Below are 16082 nucleotides of genomic sequence, written 5' to 3'. Positions count from 1 at the left end.
GTTGCGGGATGAATTGGAGCGCAGTTTTAGTTTGACGGTGGCGACCGAAGATGCGCGCAACGTCAAAAATGCGTCAATAGCAAAGGCGCACACGGCGCACGCAAGTGTAGTACAACGGTGTCGCTGCGATCGTCATTTGTTGTTTGCTTTGGTCGGGGCATAGCGTAAGAGGTACAGTGTACGGCGTACGGCGGAGGAGAAAAAAAGCAAGAAAATGTCAGCGGCTGCAGCGGCGGTGGCTTCAGCTGCAGTGTGAACCCCTCGCGCAGGAATCGGTCGTGGTGTGCGTGAAGGAATTGGGTGCGCCTGGTGGGCCAGCACGTCGTCGATCGCCCGGTTGCTGGTCGCTGGTCGCGCTTGTTGGCGGCGCGGCCGCGCTGTGTGTGAGTGCGCCCGCGCGCCCGCTGCGGCTGCGGCGGTGGTGCGTGCCCGCCGAGGCGTTTGATGAACGTGTGCTGCGAATCGCGCCGCGAGCACTCATCGCCGACGACCTGACTTGACTCACGAGCTTCAGCCCGATATCGATTCGGCTGCAGCAATTATGTGTGCGACGACGAACTTCGCGTACAACTGGCAGCTGGACCCGCAGAACGCCGCCGAGGACCTGCACAACTACTCCATCCAGAGCGTGCTCGACCCGCAGAAGGTGAAGATCCGCAAGCCGATGTTCTTCATGAAGCCGGAGATGGGGCCGGGCGAGAAGCTGGAGAAGCACCTCATCTCGCCCTACGCCACCGTACAGCTGACGCCCGAGGAGTACAATCAGATTATCTCGAAGCGGCACGAGGTGCCCGTGAAGCCCGAGGGCCAGCCGGAGGAGCCCAGCCCGAAGATGCGCCCGTTTGCCTGCCATGAGTGCGGCAAGACCTTCCTCCTCAAGCACCACCTCACCACGCACGAGAAGACCCACTCGGGCATCAAGCCGCACTCGTGCCACCACTGCGGCAAGGCCTTCACCCACAAGCACTGCTTGAACACACACCTGCTGCTGCATTCCAGCCAGCGGCCCTACCAGTGCGTCGAGTGCAAGAAGAGCTTCACGCTCAAGCATCACCTCATCACACACACGCGGGTAAGCCTATTATTATCTGGATGTTTGTTTACATCCGATGCCGGCGACTACAATGCTTGGTTTTTTCCACTGCTAGGTGCATAACCGCGAGCGGCCATTCGTGTGCAAGGACTGCGGCAGGACGTTCCCGCTGAAGCGGCATCTCGTCACCCACAGTAAGTTCCACGCCGGCGAGCGGCCGCACATATGCACCGAATGCGGCGAGAGTTTTGCCCAAAAGGACCATTTGGTATGTTTACAATCCATACGCAACGATACACAACGCCGGAACAGGTTATAACCGTTTGTTGCAGGTGATGCACTCGCGATTCCACGGTGCGATCAACTCCTTTATCTGTCACGACTGTGGGGCGGCTTTCACGCGCAAATTCGAGCTGGTGAACCACAATCGGCTGCATGGGAAGAATCCGCATTCGTGTCCCATCTGCCACAAGGAGTTTTTACAGAAAAGGACCTTAATTACGCATATGCGGTAAGTGCGCGCATGATTTCCACGCTCAGCGCTGATCTGCAGCTATGTCAGGAATAAACTCTCTCAAAAAAGTCACTGGTAGCATTGGTCATGCATGATTCATTTTGGTATCAAGTTTTCTTATCAAGCGTAACTCGAGTGTGAGTGCTGAGGAGTTGTTAAGATGGCGATATGCGTGCGATCCGACTGGACGTCTGAGTTGTTCTGATTGGCGTTGTTCAACAGGTATCACAGCGGCGAGTTTAACTACTCGTGCACCACATGCGGCGAGACGTTCCAATCGAAGCCGGAGCTGACGATGCACACGAAGATGCACCACACGGAGAACGAGAGCAAGCCGCTGTCGTGTTCGGAGTGCGCGCTCACGTTCAACTCGCCGGAGGCGCTCGCATTGCACATTAAACTGCATAGCGGCGACTCGCTGCTGGTGAACGATCTCTGCACGCTCACCGCCAGCCTGCATCACCCGTCCTTCCCGATGGGCCACCCGGGCGCGAATTACTCGCAGTACAAGCACGTGGTGAATTACCAGGCGGGCGGTACAGCGGCAGGCGCAGGCACCGCTCCCAACACACCCAACACCAGCGGCAATCAGAAAGGCGCCAATGCGCAGAAGATCAAGCCGCACGTGTGCAAGGTGTGCTCGAAGGCATTCAGCGCCAAGCACGGCCTCCATCAACACACCAAGCGCCATCCGGAGGGCACGTGCGCACTCAAATCGCACATCTGCGACCTGTGCAACAAGGGCTTTTACCAGAAGAACCACCTCATCCTGCACCAGCGTCAACATTTCGACCCCAAGCGTAACGGACAAGCTGCAGCGGCGCAACAGCAGCAACAACAACAACAAGCCCAACAACAGCAGCAGCAGCAGCAACAACCGCTGCAACAACAACAACAGCAGCAGCAGCAACAGCAACAACAACCGCTGCAGCAACAGCAGCAGGTGGTGGTTCAGCAGCAGCAACAACCGCAGACCGTGTCCGTGCCGGTCGTGGTCGCGCAGCAACAGAAACCCGACGATAAGAACGACTTGGGACTGATTAAGCATGAGGTCGCACAACCCGACTGCACCCTCTCGGAGTTTTCGTAATTGACTAGAGATGTATTTAATCAAGGGTTACATGATCAGGGCGGCGAGTAGCATGCGGATGAATACAATACCATTATAACTATAATAATTAATACAAGTAACAATATAATTAACAGTACCATAAGTAAACGCGCACGCGGTTACACTAAGCGCTAGCGTTGTATAGAAAACCATGGTGAAGTGAAGAGATTTTTCCTTCATTTCCACACACACACACTAAGTAACAAAATGCATGCACGCATCAACAAAACGAAAACGATGATGGAGATCAATACAGATTCGGAACTGTTTAATTTATATATGACTAACATATGTATACCCAGGAGAGGCACAGGTACACACACACACACACACACGCAGCGAGCGAAAACAAATTGCTAGCATAGTGCAGATATTGATTGATTCGTACGGAAATCATCGCTAGAAACACTTTCGTATTGATAATATACGACGAAATGAAAACAAGTAACACACAAACATATAAATAATTAATCATACGAGATACGTTTTATGATTTACTGTGATTCGCTTTAGTAGTTAAAGAAAAAAAAAAGTAGGTGTTATGATAATGACTCTCTTCGTAAGCGCACCAATCACTACCTAGAGCGGTATGATTTGTTTATCGACGTGGGGATTATTCATCAATGCAATCAAAATGTTTTTTCACTCGTGAACAAACCGATGACCGATAGTAGGATAGTAACACACTAATAAACTAACACACTCGCAGACGGATGGGATGCGATTTGAAGAAAAAAAATGCGGAAAAATTGTAACAAGTGTCGCGGTTCATCGCACATATGAACACACACAACACACACACACACGCATGAGATAAATGTTTTAGATAATACCATTATATATGCACTAGCGTTTAAAACTACGATTATCTGAGTATGATTTTCGGCGTTAATAATTTAAGTTTAGGCGTTTAGCTCTTGCTTGATTTCCAGATGATGATGACAGGCGAGCTGTGCACACAAATGAATTAATTGTATATGTTTTTTGATCGAGGCAGCAGCGAACAGGCGTTTGATTAGTACAAAAATGATGAAAATCACTGGAATGCTGTGTGAAATTGTACACAATTAATTTCGCGACAAGAAAAAGAATGGCGCTTTGGGGGTGTGCGCATCGAGTGCGCGCACAATGGACGACGGCGGCGCACACTCGATGCGCTTTTGAGTTATTTCCGGCGCGGTGCCAATGTTGATTTAATTATAAATGTTTAATTCCTAATTTTTCGTTCGCGTTGGCGCGGTGCCTTCGACATCGCGCGCTCTTCTTTCCTTCTTATCGAATTGTAATCGAGACACTCGCTTGCGCAGAAACCAATTCGCACGCACCACACCAACACGTGCGCCGAACCCTAGCGATATCTAATAACTTAGCGTAACGATGCAGGCGGGCGGCATGACGGACGTGTACATAAACATATTCACACCCCCTCACACACACACACACACACTGGACACGCCTCCCGCCTCAACGCGAGGGCGTGGGGGCGGCGCTCCTCTCTTTAAGTTTGCAGTCGGCGCGCGCGCGCTGCGACATGTTGATTATGATACTATGATAACCTCACAGGATGGCGTAGGCGCATAAATATTACATTGTAATGTATTGTAAGCGATATACATATACCTGCATAACATGCATAACAATAATGACTACTGTAAGGGGGCGGGACGCGGAGGCCGGGCGATGGGCAGTCGGAGCCAGGGGGGGGTTGTGGTTGTTGTTGGGCCGGAGGAGGCGCGACGCGGAGCAGCAGCGCCGCTGCGAGAACAAACAGATCGTACGATTTGTATTAAATGTAATTAATGATATGATCGATGATTACGTTGTTCGATTTACTTTTGAGTTTTTTTTTCTTTCAACACAATGATTTTTACATCTTTGATTTCTTTCTATTTTACGTTTTTATTATGTATAATTACTCGATTCAAGTACGTTATATTTTCTATTTGCTACTACATAACTATATTAATATTGATAATATGATACATTACTAATATTAATTCTAACGGTGAGGCGGCGCGGCGGGCGGCGGCTGCGACGTCGGCCCCTCGCGTTCGCGTCGTGCATACATATAATAATGATAGCATAAATGTATACACTCGACTTGTAGATTGTATACATTTCGGAAAAAATCTTATTTTTCTAGTAGTTTTAGCATTCGTAGGCGATAAACAAAAGTAATAATACTGTCATGGAAAAATCACTACATGCAAGTTTATTGAGATTAAAAAGTGCAAATGCAAGACAATCCAGGCGTGTTTCATTGCGCCGTGTTGTCCCCCATCACACCTGTAATCCTCTGCCGCTAATTGAATTTTCCTGGAAGCGGCGTGCGACTTGCGGGAATCGATTAATCGCTTGCCTTGCGCTACGCTTTTACTCTAACGTGAATCAGGCGCGATCTTCGTGGAATTCCAGGCGTCTTCTTTGATCTGCGTCATGAAAACGCCGGCAAATTGTATTTAACTCTTGGAAACCGCAAATTACGCACGTAAATAAACATTGGTTACCTTACAAGTTGTAAATTTAATGCGAAACGCGCAGTTTTATTTAATTTTTATGGAAAAACGCTCGGGAAAGTTATAATTTTGTTTTGTTAACGATGTTATTTGGTCTCAAGGATAGGATAAAATGATTTTTTGAGGTTTTGGCCTTTGCAACCCTTAAAAAGTCAGAAAACGCGTTTTTTTAAGCTTTAAAACAGGATATTTTTGAGAAATTGGAAATTTTTTTTTTTTTTTGGGTTTATTTAATGAAATTTTTGTTGTAATTGTTGATAAACCGTGGAATTTTCAAGAATTTCATTTGCTACCCTTAGAAAAAGTGCTAAAATGCACTTTTTTAACTTAAAAGTTTAAAATTTTGCTTGATATCCGTGTTTTACAACAAAAATTTGAAAATTTTTGTGTTTTTTGAGTTAATTTAATGAAATTTTTGCTAAAATTATTGATAAAACTTAGGATTTTGAAGAATTTTACTTGCTACCCTTGAAAAAAGTGCTTAAACTCACTTTTTTTAACTTTAAAAATAGGAAAATCATTTGTTTTGTTTGTTTTAAAACAAACATTTGAAAATTCTTTTAACTTTTAAGTTTTTGAGTAAATGCGTTGAAATTTACTCTAATATAGAGAATACAACTTACGATTTCGAATAATATCATTTGCAACCCTTAGAAAAAGCGTTAAAACTTACTTTTTGAACTTTAAAACTGCGAATTTGAAAATCCTTTCTATCTTTTGAGTTACTTGAGTAAATTACTTGAAATTTACGCTAATATAACGGATTAAACTTGGGTTTTCCACGAATGTCATTTACGAGTTCAGGGAAAAGTATATTTATGGATATTATAAACGGTAATTTTCGTGATTCAGGGGTACGTGACAAGTGGCGCCGCTCAGCGCTGGGCCGCACAGGACACTCGCCGAGGATCGCCGCGCCGATCCTCCTCGCTCGCTGCAGCGGCGCGCCGGCGAGCGCGCAGCCTGTTGTTGACATCGACTCGGGCCGAGCGCGCACCGAGCGGCCGCGCATCGCGCCAGTCTGAGCCAGCCCGTGCGCCCGCCTGCCAGCAGCAGCAGCGACCGACCGTCAGACACCACACATCACGCATTCGCCCGCGCGCACTCGGTGCGAGAAGTCGTCGGCCCGTCGTCCGCATCAGCAGCGCATCGCCGTCGCCGTCCTAGGTCCGCGCGCGCCAGGGTGTCCTACCGCCACTGTCGCCGCCGCCCGCGCTGTCCCAGAGCCCCCTCGCGTCGAAAGTGCGCGCCCCACGGAGTGCCACCGTCGAGCGCCCCCAGGATAACGCCGTTTGACATCAGGACAGCGCACGAATGTTAGCCAAGGTGAGCTATTACGCGCAATTGGGTAAACAAGACTGAATTCACTAAGCGCGCTGAAAGGCGCATCGCTTTGTTCGCGAGAGCAGCCTATAACTATCCTGCTGCTGCTGGCTGGCTGGCTGCAGCGCCGTTGTGTGTTGCATGTCCGTTCGTCAACGGTGCACACAGGCCGCAGCCTGCACCGAGTATCGAGCGAAATCAAGCGCCCAGATCATTTTTGCGCGGCGGTCGCCTTCTTCTGCAATTCCTCCTCGCGCGAGAGACGCGTCCACTCCTGCATGCGAATGAATCAAAACAAACAACAACAACAACAACACACACACATACTCGCAGATTGTGTGTGTTTGTCGCATGTTCACCCATGGCATTCATCTCACTCCGCATCTCGGCGGTCGGCCGGTGAACAAAGCCGTCGCGGCGTCTTTGTTGGGCGCCCGTCTTCGCGTCGTCGCCGCCGCACCGCGTTCTGCCATTGATTCGCTCCGCGCGTCTCTTTGTTATGGCAGTCAGCTGTTGTGTGTTATTTCCGTCTCCGTCACTGCGAGCGCGAGCGTGTGTGCGCCAGCCAGTCGATACTTTCAATCCTGTTTGCGGTCGCAACTCTCGGGCATGTCGTGCTGCCATCGCTTAACAGCCGCGCGGCTCGATAACATTTCTACCATTGGGACCGCGGCGTGCCTGCGGGCACGTCTCGTGCGGCAGCGGATTTTTATTCCTGTATCCCCCCAGCGCTCTCGGGTTGTTTTGATGAGGAGGAGAGCAGCAGGAGCAGCACGCCGTGGACCAGCTGACTGCTGCGTGGCGCGCCGCCCGCCTGCTGCCCCTCGCCGCGTCTCCCGCTGGAGAGAGTCTGTTGACCTCGCTGCTGGCGCGCAGACCTGCCATCGCGCTGCCTGCCCCCCCGACGACGGAGTCGGAGACTCGGAGCGGAATATAAAAACTTGTCTGCGGCGTGCTCGCATTAAACTCACAACTTTATGAATGGCCAGAAAATGGAGTCGAATGTGCGGCCATACGTGAAGAGTCCTCTCTTCATCTTTATCTTCATCTCAAGCTTTTAATTTGTAATTGGTTTCAATTTGTTTTATGCCAAAAATTTCATCCAGTGAATTTGTGGTCTTGGATGTTTTTCCAAGCGGTTTGTTATTGTCTGCGGTGGCATATGTGAGTAGTGTATATTTTCGCGGACGCGTCGTGCATGTGTAATTTTCGCGCACAAAGGGAGAGAAAAAACGTCTAGACCGTAATAAAACACGGCGGTTAGACGCGAAACAAACACGTGCGAAAATTTGCGCGCGCGCGCTTGTTTGGTTTGCATCAAATATTCACATTGTGTACAATCAAAATCCCATCCGTTCACGTGTTGTGTCGAATGCAGCAGCAGCGCGCATACAACATGCGTATCCCTCTCTCGGTGCCATTAGCGTCGTTTATTAATATTGTTAATCGCTAGCTCAGCTGTTCCAGCTGGCGCCAAGCGCCGTGGTAAAATTAACCGCGGCGCGGTCGCGGCCCGCCGCTATGCAATAAGAGAAACGCGAAACAAAGAACCGCGCGGCAGGTCATTGTTTGCGTTCGCGTCCGCCCGCCGCCGCCGCCGTCGTCTGCCCGGTGGCGATATCTGGAGCGCGCTCAGGATAACGATCCGCGACATGCAACCAATTGGATTTGGCTTCGATTTTCATAACGCACTTTATCGTCGAAAAAACTCGCGATCATTATTCCATTGTATTAAATTATCCACAGTAGATTTTCCGATGCATTTCCGCGCTGCCATGAATAGCCATCGGTGAGTTATTTCGGAAAATCAGATGCAATGTTGTTCGCGGCGGTTAGCTGCGTGTGAGAAATTCTATATTTCGGCGGCGCGCGGTCCTAATCCGCGCGCGTTCGTAAACAAACCGCGCGCGTCGATTTATTTTTACACCGGGCCGGATCCTGCGGACGACGCGCGCCGCGCTCTGATTGCCGACGGAAGCCAGCAGGCGGCCGCTGCGAAACCAACGCAATGCTACGCACCACAACGCACGTCTGTAATAACATTTGCCAATCAATAGAATATTATTCACTCGCTGTGAAGCGAGTGAAGCAGTACACTAGCAACTCCTGCTTGACGAACTTTCAAGATTCAATTTGCTCGAATTATTGTCATGCATGCCTTCAACACTTGCAAAGAAAGAAGATTTCGTCTGGGAACTTCGTGAATTTACAGCAATGCAACAAAAACAACGATTCCGAGACGGTAATTTCGATAAATTTAGCTTTTTGAATTGTTTTGATACACAAAAAAAAAACAGTTAAAAATAAAATTTCGTGTTTTTGTGTATGAAATCATCCTTCGGCGATGATTTCCCAGCTGAATGCGTACACCGACTGAGTGAACTCCTGCGACGCTCTTTCGGCGCGCAGTTCAGCAACCTCCGGGCCCGCTGGCAAGCACCAAGCACTTGTTGCGAGGCTTCAAATTCGACGCGTTTTGCGAACAATGAGCGCGCGCGACGTACGCAGGACGCGTGTGTGTGCGGCAGAAAAATAAAGTTCAACGGTTGACATTGATAATTCGCTCCGTGAACTTGATATACTTCAAGCGCGTCCTCGCACCGACGAAAAAAAACATATATTCACGCATTAATTCAACTGCCACGGCGCGAATTACGAGCGGTGAGTAGTTTTCCGTCGTGTAGAACGCTAAATTTCGGATATCGATGAAAAAAAAATAAACGATGAGTTCAATGGTTTGTTGAGTGACTCGACGAGTGTGACTATATTTAGAAAATCATGTGTGTGTGCTTTTTATTTTTTATTTCAGCGAGATTAAAATTAATTTCGCTTTTCATGAAACTCAATCGAACTTCTTGGTTTTCCACGCGCGTTGAGAGAAAAATCAAGAAGCGTTGCAACACGAAATTTCCCACCGCTTTTATTATAAACATGTTTTTCTAACTGGTACTTCGTCGTAGAATCGCGAAAAAATATTGCGCAACACGCCGGCGAATTGAGGTCTAGTCGCCGGGAAAAAAAAAACTGCGTCAATGTGTTTTGACTGATAACTGGCCGGCGAATTTCATGCATTTGGTGCGCGACGCATTAACACAGCACACACGAAAATGCGACGATTGCGTCGCGTCCGTCCGCCTCGCGTGTGTTATTAATAATTCCGCAATCGGTACGCGATATGATAATGATAAGCGCGCGCTCTTATTCGTGATGCGGCGCTTCTGCGCGGCGCGTTTTCATTTCGCTGTCTAATATCGGCAGCGCGTGTGTTTGAACGCAGAAAAACAAAACACACGACGACTGATAATCGCCGGACGACGCATGTTGATTAAGTGCAAACACACACAGCGCACACTTGACGGAATGGTAATTAATCTGCATTCATTTCGAATTTCGTGTGTTTGTGTTTACATAACAAACTAGGAAATAATCTTATCGCGCGCGCGCGCGCAAAAGCAAATACGGCGTGTGATGATACCGATGTGTCTCTGGTGTGTGCGATGCGTCTGAATGAATGAAGGCGTGCATCGCGAGTGCATCTCCAGCCCCGCGCGCGCAAATCAAATAAGTTTTCTACGCCGCAAAAGTGCCGCCTTTGTTTTCGCGGCGCGCACTTCGCACTGGCGTCCTTCACGTTCTAATCCTGAAATTGTTGGCGTAGAGCGCGCGCGGCTCGACCGAGAACGCCTTCGAATCGTCGTCGTCGTCGTCGTCGTCGTCGGACAACAACATCCGCGAGTGGGGAGCGTGCCGTGCGAGCCGGTGACTTCGCGAACAAAGAAAACGGTAACGACAACGGTAACTCGTACTACACGCCGCTGAAAATCTCAGCCTTAACCTGCATGACCTATGAATAGATTTCGATAGAAGTCGATATTAGATTTTCTGTCAAACGCAGCGCGCTTACGTGATGGCGATGATGATGATGAAACAAGGGTGGTTGCGAAATTGACGCAGCACTCGTTTGTGTTTGTTCTTCTGGTTGTGACTGCTTTGACGGACTGACAGCGTTGAATAACTAATCGCGCGGAGGGTATTATATGCTGATTGGAAACTTGCATCACGAAAATATTCGACGTGACGTAAAAGTGAAATGCGGCGCTGGGAAATGCGCGCAGCAGCGCGTTTTTTGCGTCGCGATTTGCGCGCTGTTGTTGTTGGATCGCGCGCGGCCTCGCGAACAGCTGACTCGCGCGACATGCGGCCGCAAAAAATCGCGTCAACAAATAGCGCTGCGCTGATAAGTCCTTGATTGAGCCAGATGATAATGGCCGTGTCAACACTTCCCAGTCGCTGGATTTATCGCACTTATCACCCAGAACGACGCGCGCCGCGGACAACAATATCTTAGATATAATAAACATAATCGCGAGCCAAACATTTGACGCTCGCTACGTTTGTTATTGTCGACTGTAAATAGTCAAATAGTAAATAGTTGTTACGCAATTTGTTTATTATGAAAATTGTTTAAAACTTGCGCATTAACCCTCATCGGGTTAAAAAGTAAACGTTGCGTTTTCCCTTTTATAGTTTTGCTCTTCCCGCGAAAAAGAGTGGAGAAAATCCAATGTTACGTACTCGGCACTCAGTGTTATCGCGCAACCAATCATATGCCAGCACTTCCCCCACTACTTTTTTCGGGTAGACCGCGTGTATAAAAGGCAGGCGTGCAGTGTGCCACTTGTTCAGTCGTGTTAGAGTTTTCCAGTCGCAGCTTCCAAGATCTTCTTAAGAAAAAATGTTTTCTTGGAGTTTTGCATAATAAGAAATGTCAATCTCGTATTTTTAAACTTCATATACTAAGCTGGTATGTACAAACTACTTACATCTTCATGATTATTGTATTTATATGTTGGCATTAATTATAAATTTGCAAAAAGTTTAAATTTGCATATTTACCCCCATCGGCTGTGGTGTCCGAGCGGTTAAGGAGTTTGACTCGAAATCAAATGGGCTCTGCCCGCACAGGTTCGAATCCTGTCCACAGCGATTCCATGTTTTTTCTTCGTGTTTTCAATAATAAATTCCTCCGAAATCTTAAATATACCTTCAACTTGTCATCACCAAAACCACGATAATCAATTTTTTAATAATTTATCTACTTGATTACAATACAAATCATTTTATTATTTTTATTATTTGGGGAAACTTATTGAAAATCCCACATTTTCAATAATTGGAAATGCTTGTTAAGCGATTATTGCCAGTGGCAACATTTTAAACTCGACTGTGAAATGCTATTCGCCTGCACCATTTGCACACTCGTTATTACGATCCATCTTTCATCCGGACGTTCCTGTCCTTTCATTGCATACACACGACGCAATCGGAATAAAAGCAATATGCACCTCAGCAGCAGCGCGTCGACGTCTTGTTACTCGTATATAAATAACTAATGCTTACTAGCGCGTAAAAGTATAACGCAGTTGATTGTGAATTCGAACAGGAAATGCAAATTTTGTTTACGTCTCGAGGAAACGGCCGTGTGTGTGTCGTGTCGTGCACATGACACCACAAGTGCGCTTGTGTGCACAACGTGGGCGATTTTTCCAATTTCCCCGAGCTGTGGCATTACCTTCGTCAATACACACCAGCTCGCAACAATTTTTCTTTGAAGCCTGCGGAAACTATTTGTGCCAGAAATAGGCGCACCGCCTCTCGCGGTAACAATTGACCTGAGTCAATGCAATGCATTCGCGCGAGATTTTCACGTTTTCCACGCGGCGCGTTTGTATAATGCACGCGTAATGAGTACACGGTGCAGGAGGAGAGGAATTGTCACATTCGATAAGACGCCGGCGTCATACTTGACAGGTTTCCGGCTCACCTGACCCCGCCGCTGGAAAAACGCGACCTGACGGCTTTCCACGTCAGCTGACCGGAGTCTCATTAATAGACAATCAATTTCCTATCCGGCTTAGTTATTATGCTAATCGCGGCATACGACTTTCTCGGCGTCGCTGGTTGCGCTGGTTTCCTCGATTGCAACACGCAGCGAAAATCGATGGGCGTTCAATTTTTCAAACTTTTCGCGCTGTTTTGCATTGTTTTAATATCAAATCCCATCGAATAAAAACTAAACGAGTGGACGGAATGTTTGCGTCGTGTCTCTTAAATAATTTCACTCTTGTTGTGTGTGCGGGGCATGCAGTCACGTATGTCCGCCGCTCGAATCGATTACGAAATTAAATAAAACAATAACGGAACGGATAATAGGAAAATGAGTTTCACGTACGTACGATGCATGCCTCGGCGGCGCCTTCACCACCCACCCGGTGGTGTTGTGTCGGCCCTCACATGTTTTCCTCTCTCTATGTGTGTTGTTTTTTCCTGAATCGATGCGCGTTTGTATACACGGCGTCCAAAGCGGGAAAATCCATATTAATGATAATAGACGAGGAGACAGAGGCGCATCCGCCGGCGGGACCTGTCATTACCTGTCGTCTGGCCCCGCTATTGTGTTTTTCTCCGTTGTCTTGTGTTCGATCCGCGCGCGCAGAGAGGACACATTGTATCCGCGTTAATAATTCAGCCCGACGATGGCGTTTCAGCGAAATACTTTGAAATTAATGCGGCGCTCTAATTAAAGACGGAAATACTGGCGGCGCGCGAATCAATTCGGGACTGCGCTGCGTTTACCTAACGCAGAAATGTCGAAAATCCAGGCTAGTCATACGGTGAAAGTGATGATTAAGCTCTTGAATCATGATATCAGGATGGTTTGCACATGGCTCATCGGGAATTCAGGGTATAAAAAGCGCTGTGCGATGAAGTTAATTGAGTGGTCCGTGTTCGTTTGGTTGCAGGTGTGACGAGAACGTATGGCCTGCCGTCGCGGCCACAACAATGGTGAAGACGTTCCAGGCCTACCTCCCGCAATGCCATCGCACCTACTCGTGCATCCACTGCCGGGCTCACCTCGCCAACCACGACGAGCTGATATCCAAAGTGAGTTATTCTCTTTTCATGCGGCTGCTTTACCTTTTTACCTCTTACACTTTGCTTGTTGTAGTCATTCCAAGGCAGTCAAGGCCGAGCGTACCTCTTTAATTCGGTGTAAGTATTTTCTTATTTCGACGCAGGTAGAAAACCGCCCGTGTTGTTTCTTTGTTCTGGATGTTTTTATTATTGTTGTGTGTGGTGTGTGTCGCAGGGTAAACGTGGGTTGCGGTCCTGCCGAAGAGCGCGTCTTGCTCACTGGGTTGCATGCAGTCGCCGACATTTACTGCGAGTGCTGTAAGACGACCCTAGGTTGGAAATACGTAAGTAATGGCGGATAAATTGAGTGAAAGTGAGTCTAAACTGTGGTGGTTTTTGCAGGAACACGCGTTCGAGTCAAGCCAAAAGTACAAGGAAGGCAAATTCATCATCGAGCTGGCGCATATGATCAAGGAGAACGGATGGGAATGATCGACGCGCCGGCTGTGATCTCACGTCGTCGTCGTGCGATGAACAATCGAGTACAAGCGCTGCCGCCGCCGCCGGAGACGCTCGCCACGACCAAACGCGAGGCGTCCCCGTTGGCGCGCGCCGCCGGAGTGTGTACGATTGGCATTGTAATTACTTAACATTGATAACACGATAATCATTGGCGTGAATGCGTGTTTGAGGTCCTTAATATATGTGTATTTGGGCGCGTGAACGAATGCGATTATTGCTGGCGCGTGTTGTTGTTGTGTTGCATCAGGAACGCACCGACGACCATTCTGGCGATGGCAACGCGGCCGAGCAAACGGGTGCAAAACAATCAAATTCACTAGGAATTGATAAGGCGAGCGATGAAATCGTTTCAACTTTGCTTAAACTAATTCGGGAAACAATGCGAGATTGTCTCAAGACGCGCAGCGTGAATGTTTTAAACAAAACGAATACCAAACACAAAACTCTATAATGCATTGTCCGCGATCAGTTCGAATGGTTCGAATAGCGCGCGCGCGCATACGCTTCCATCGAAGCCTCTGATTTCGATTTTCAAATTTGTAAATAGCTCTCAAAAGCGAAAACATGCTCCAGCTTCTTCCACACGAAGATGATGCGCATGCGCAAAATGAATGCAGCAAAAGCGAATGTAACAAACTGTGGTATGAAACTGTGTTAATCTAAACTTATATATTGAAGCAAAAAAACAAAACAAACAAGCAAACAAGAAAAATAATGAAGAAGACGAAGAAGAAGTTAACAAGCAAACAAAACAAAAACAAACGCATACACGATGTCAAGTCAAACAAACTTATTCAGATTCTATTCTCAAACAAAAATATATACTAGAATTAGCAACCAAAACAATTGCAATACGACTCGAAGAATCATCTCACACCAAACTTGCAAACGCTTGCAAAAAAACCAAAAAAAAAAAAAACTAAAAGCAAACAAACGGAAGCAACAAAAATAAATAAAAAACGCGAGAAAATCTACTATTGCAGAAAGATATCTAATTTTTTACCGAAACTGATGAGAGAAACATTGATAATGACGAGATGACTGCGTGAGCGAGAGCGCATGATACTAACGCGTGTGCATGAACTCTGGACGAATGCAATTCGAGGTTAAGTTTTAGTTATCGTTTACTGTTTACTTAAGTGCATTGCGCGGAGCAGCGTGTTGTGTGTGTGACGACTACTACATTAACTATACTGATCACCACCCCACACCGATACCGATCGATTATGATTCTATGATTAATCCACCACCCCTGAGAATATCTAGGTTTAACTATTAATTAATTAATTCGATAAGTGTAATAATTCATGATGTGATTTTTTGTGATAAAATGCGATTTTAAATATGTAAAAATGGCGCGAAAAAGATTGATGATGATGATTATGTGATGCAAACTTTAAACTTTAATGGAATTTATTTAAGCGTAACGTTTACGTTTGACGTTTCTCACACGCATACACCACATGTAATGCCCCATTCTACCACGCCACCTACATATATTATATATATACATCTCTATATATATTATATATTATACATATATACATTTGTCTACGGAACGTATTAAGTTTAATTTTCAAGTGTCGCATATGCGAGCGGGCGAAGTGGATGATTGCGGGGGGTTCGAATGATGGACGATGATGATGATGATGATGTGTTGAATTTCTATGACAAATTTTGTGAGCGTGCGCCTTCGCGGGCCGCGTGTCTAGCATTCGTATGTACACTGTAAGTTAATAGGTGTTTAATTAACTCGATTTGCCGTTGTTATCGTTTTCTCACGTTTTTGATTCATTTTAGTCGGCTTTGCGTCGCCTGGCGATAACTGTTTCAGTTGATTCGATGTTAACACACATTAACGAGTCGCGATGATGCTGCGAATGAATTGGAATGATTGTGTGTGGAGAGCAGATGAGGAAAAAAACACTATCATATACTGCCAGTAGGTTATATTAGCAGTTTTATCATCATTATCATAATATTTATGGTGGAATAACAATTACTTTGTATTACGTTAGGATGTTTTTAGTTAATGTCCAATAAATATTAAGTTTTTACTTAGAAAACGCACTGCAGCGAGTTTGGATTCGCGTTGACGTGTGTGGGTACTGCGCATGCGCGAATTCAAACCGGTGATTTATTGTGTGA

The 16082-nt window shown here is 46.9% G+C and overlaps 2 protein-coding genes and 1 non-coding gene across 4 annotated transcripts; all 3 read left to right on the top strand.

The window, feature by feature from the left end:
- The first annotated feature begins 34 nt into the window (after nucleotides 1–34).
- LOC135802632 (oocyte zinc finger protein XlCOF22-like) lies at nucleotides 35–3520 on the top strand. The gene is made up of 4 exons (XM_065316242.1): nucleotides 35–1072; nucleotides 1149–1301; nucleotides 1366–1544; nucleotides 1770–3520. Exons 1-4 carry the CDS (start codon nucleotides 542–544, stop codon nucleotides 2635–2637), a joined length of 1731 nt encoding a protein of 576 aa, XP_065172314.1. The 5' UTR covers nucleotides 35–541; the 3' UTR covers nucleotides 2638–3520.
- A 2656-nt stretch (nucleotides 3521–6176) lies between these two features.
- LOC135802628 (protein yippee-like 1) lies at nucleotides 6177–15361 on the top strand. Of its 2 annotated transcripts, none has more exons than XM_065316231.1 (5): nucleotides 6177–6500; nucleotides 13301–13442; nucleotides 13507–13550; nucleotides 13648–13756; nucleotides 13815–15361. In XM_065316231.1, the coding sequence occupies exons 2-5, from the start codon at nucleotides 13341–13343 to the stop codon at nucleotides 13902–13904; spliced, it is 345 nt and encodes a 114-aa protein (XP_065172303.1). In that variant the 5' UTR covers nucleotides 6177–6500; nucleotides 13301–13340; the 3' UTR covers nucleotides 13905–15361. The 2 variants fall into 2 exon arrangements, with proteins under 2 accessions (XP_065172303.1, XP_065172304.1); XM_065316232.1 differs by lacking the exon at nucleotides 6177–6500 and adding an exon at nucleotides 11191–11301.
- On the top strand, nucleotides 11402–11483 carry TRNAS-CGA (transfer RNA serine (anticodon CGA)). The gene has a single exon. It is a non-coding gene; the product is annotated as a tRNA-Ser (tRNA).
- Nucleotides 15362–16082: the final 721 nt, after the last annotated feature.

The sequence above is a fragment of the Atheta coriaria genome, unplaced genomic scaffold (assembly GCF_025399875.1).
Source record: "Atheta coriaria isolate IRGN ID8LTWV9N9 unplaced genomic scaffold, Caltech_Dcor_3.1 hic_scaffold_42_pilon, whole genome shotgun sequence".
NCBI lineage: Eukaryota > Metazoa > Arthropoda > Insecta > Coleoptera > Staphylinidae > Dalotia > Dalotia coriaria.
Note: the sequence above shows the minus strand (reverse complement) of the source record. Positions and strands in the feature narration are given on the sequence as shown.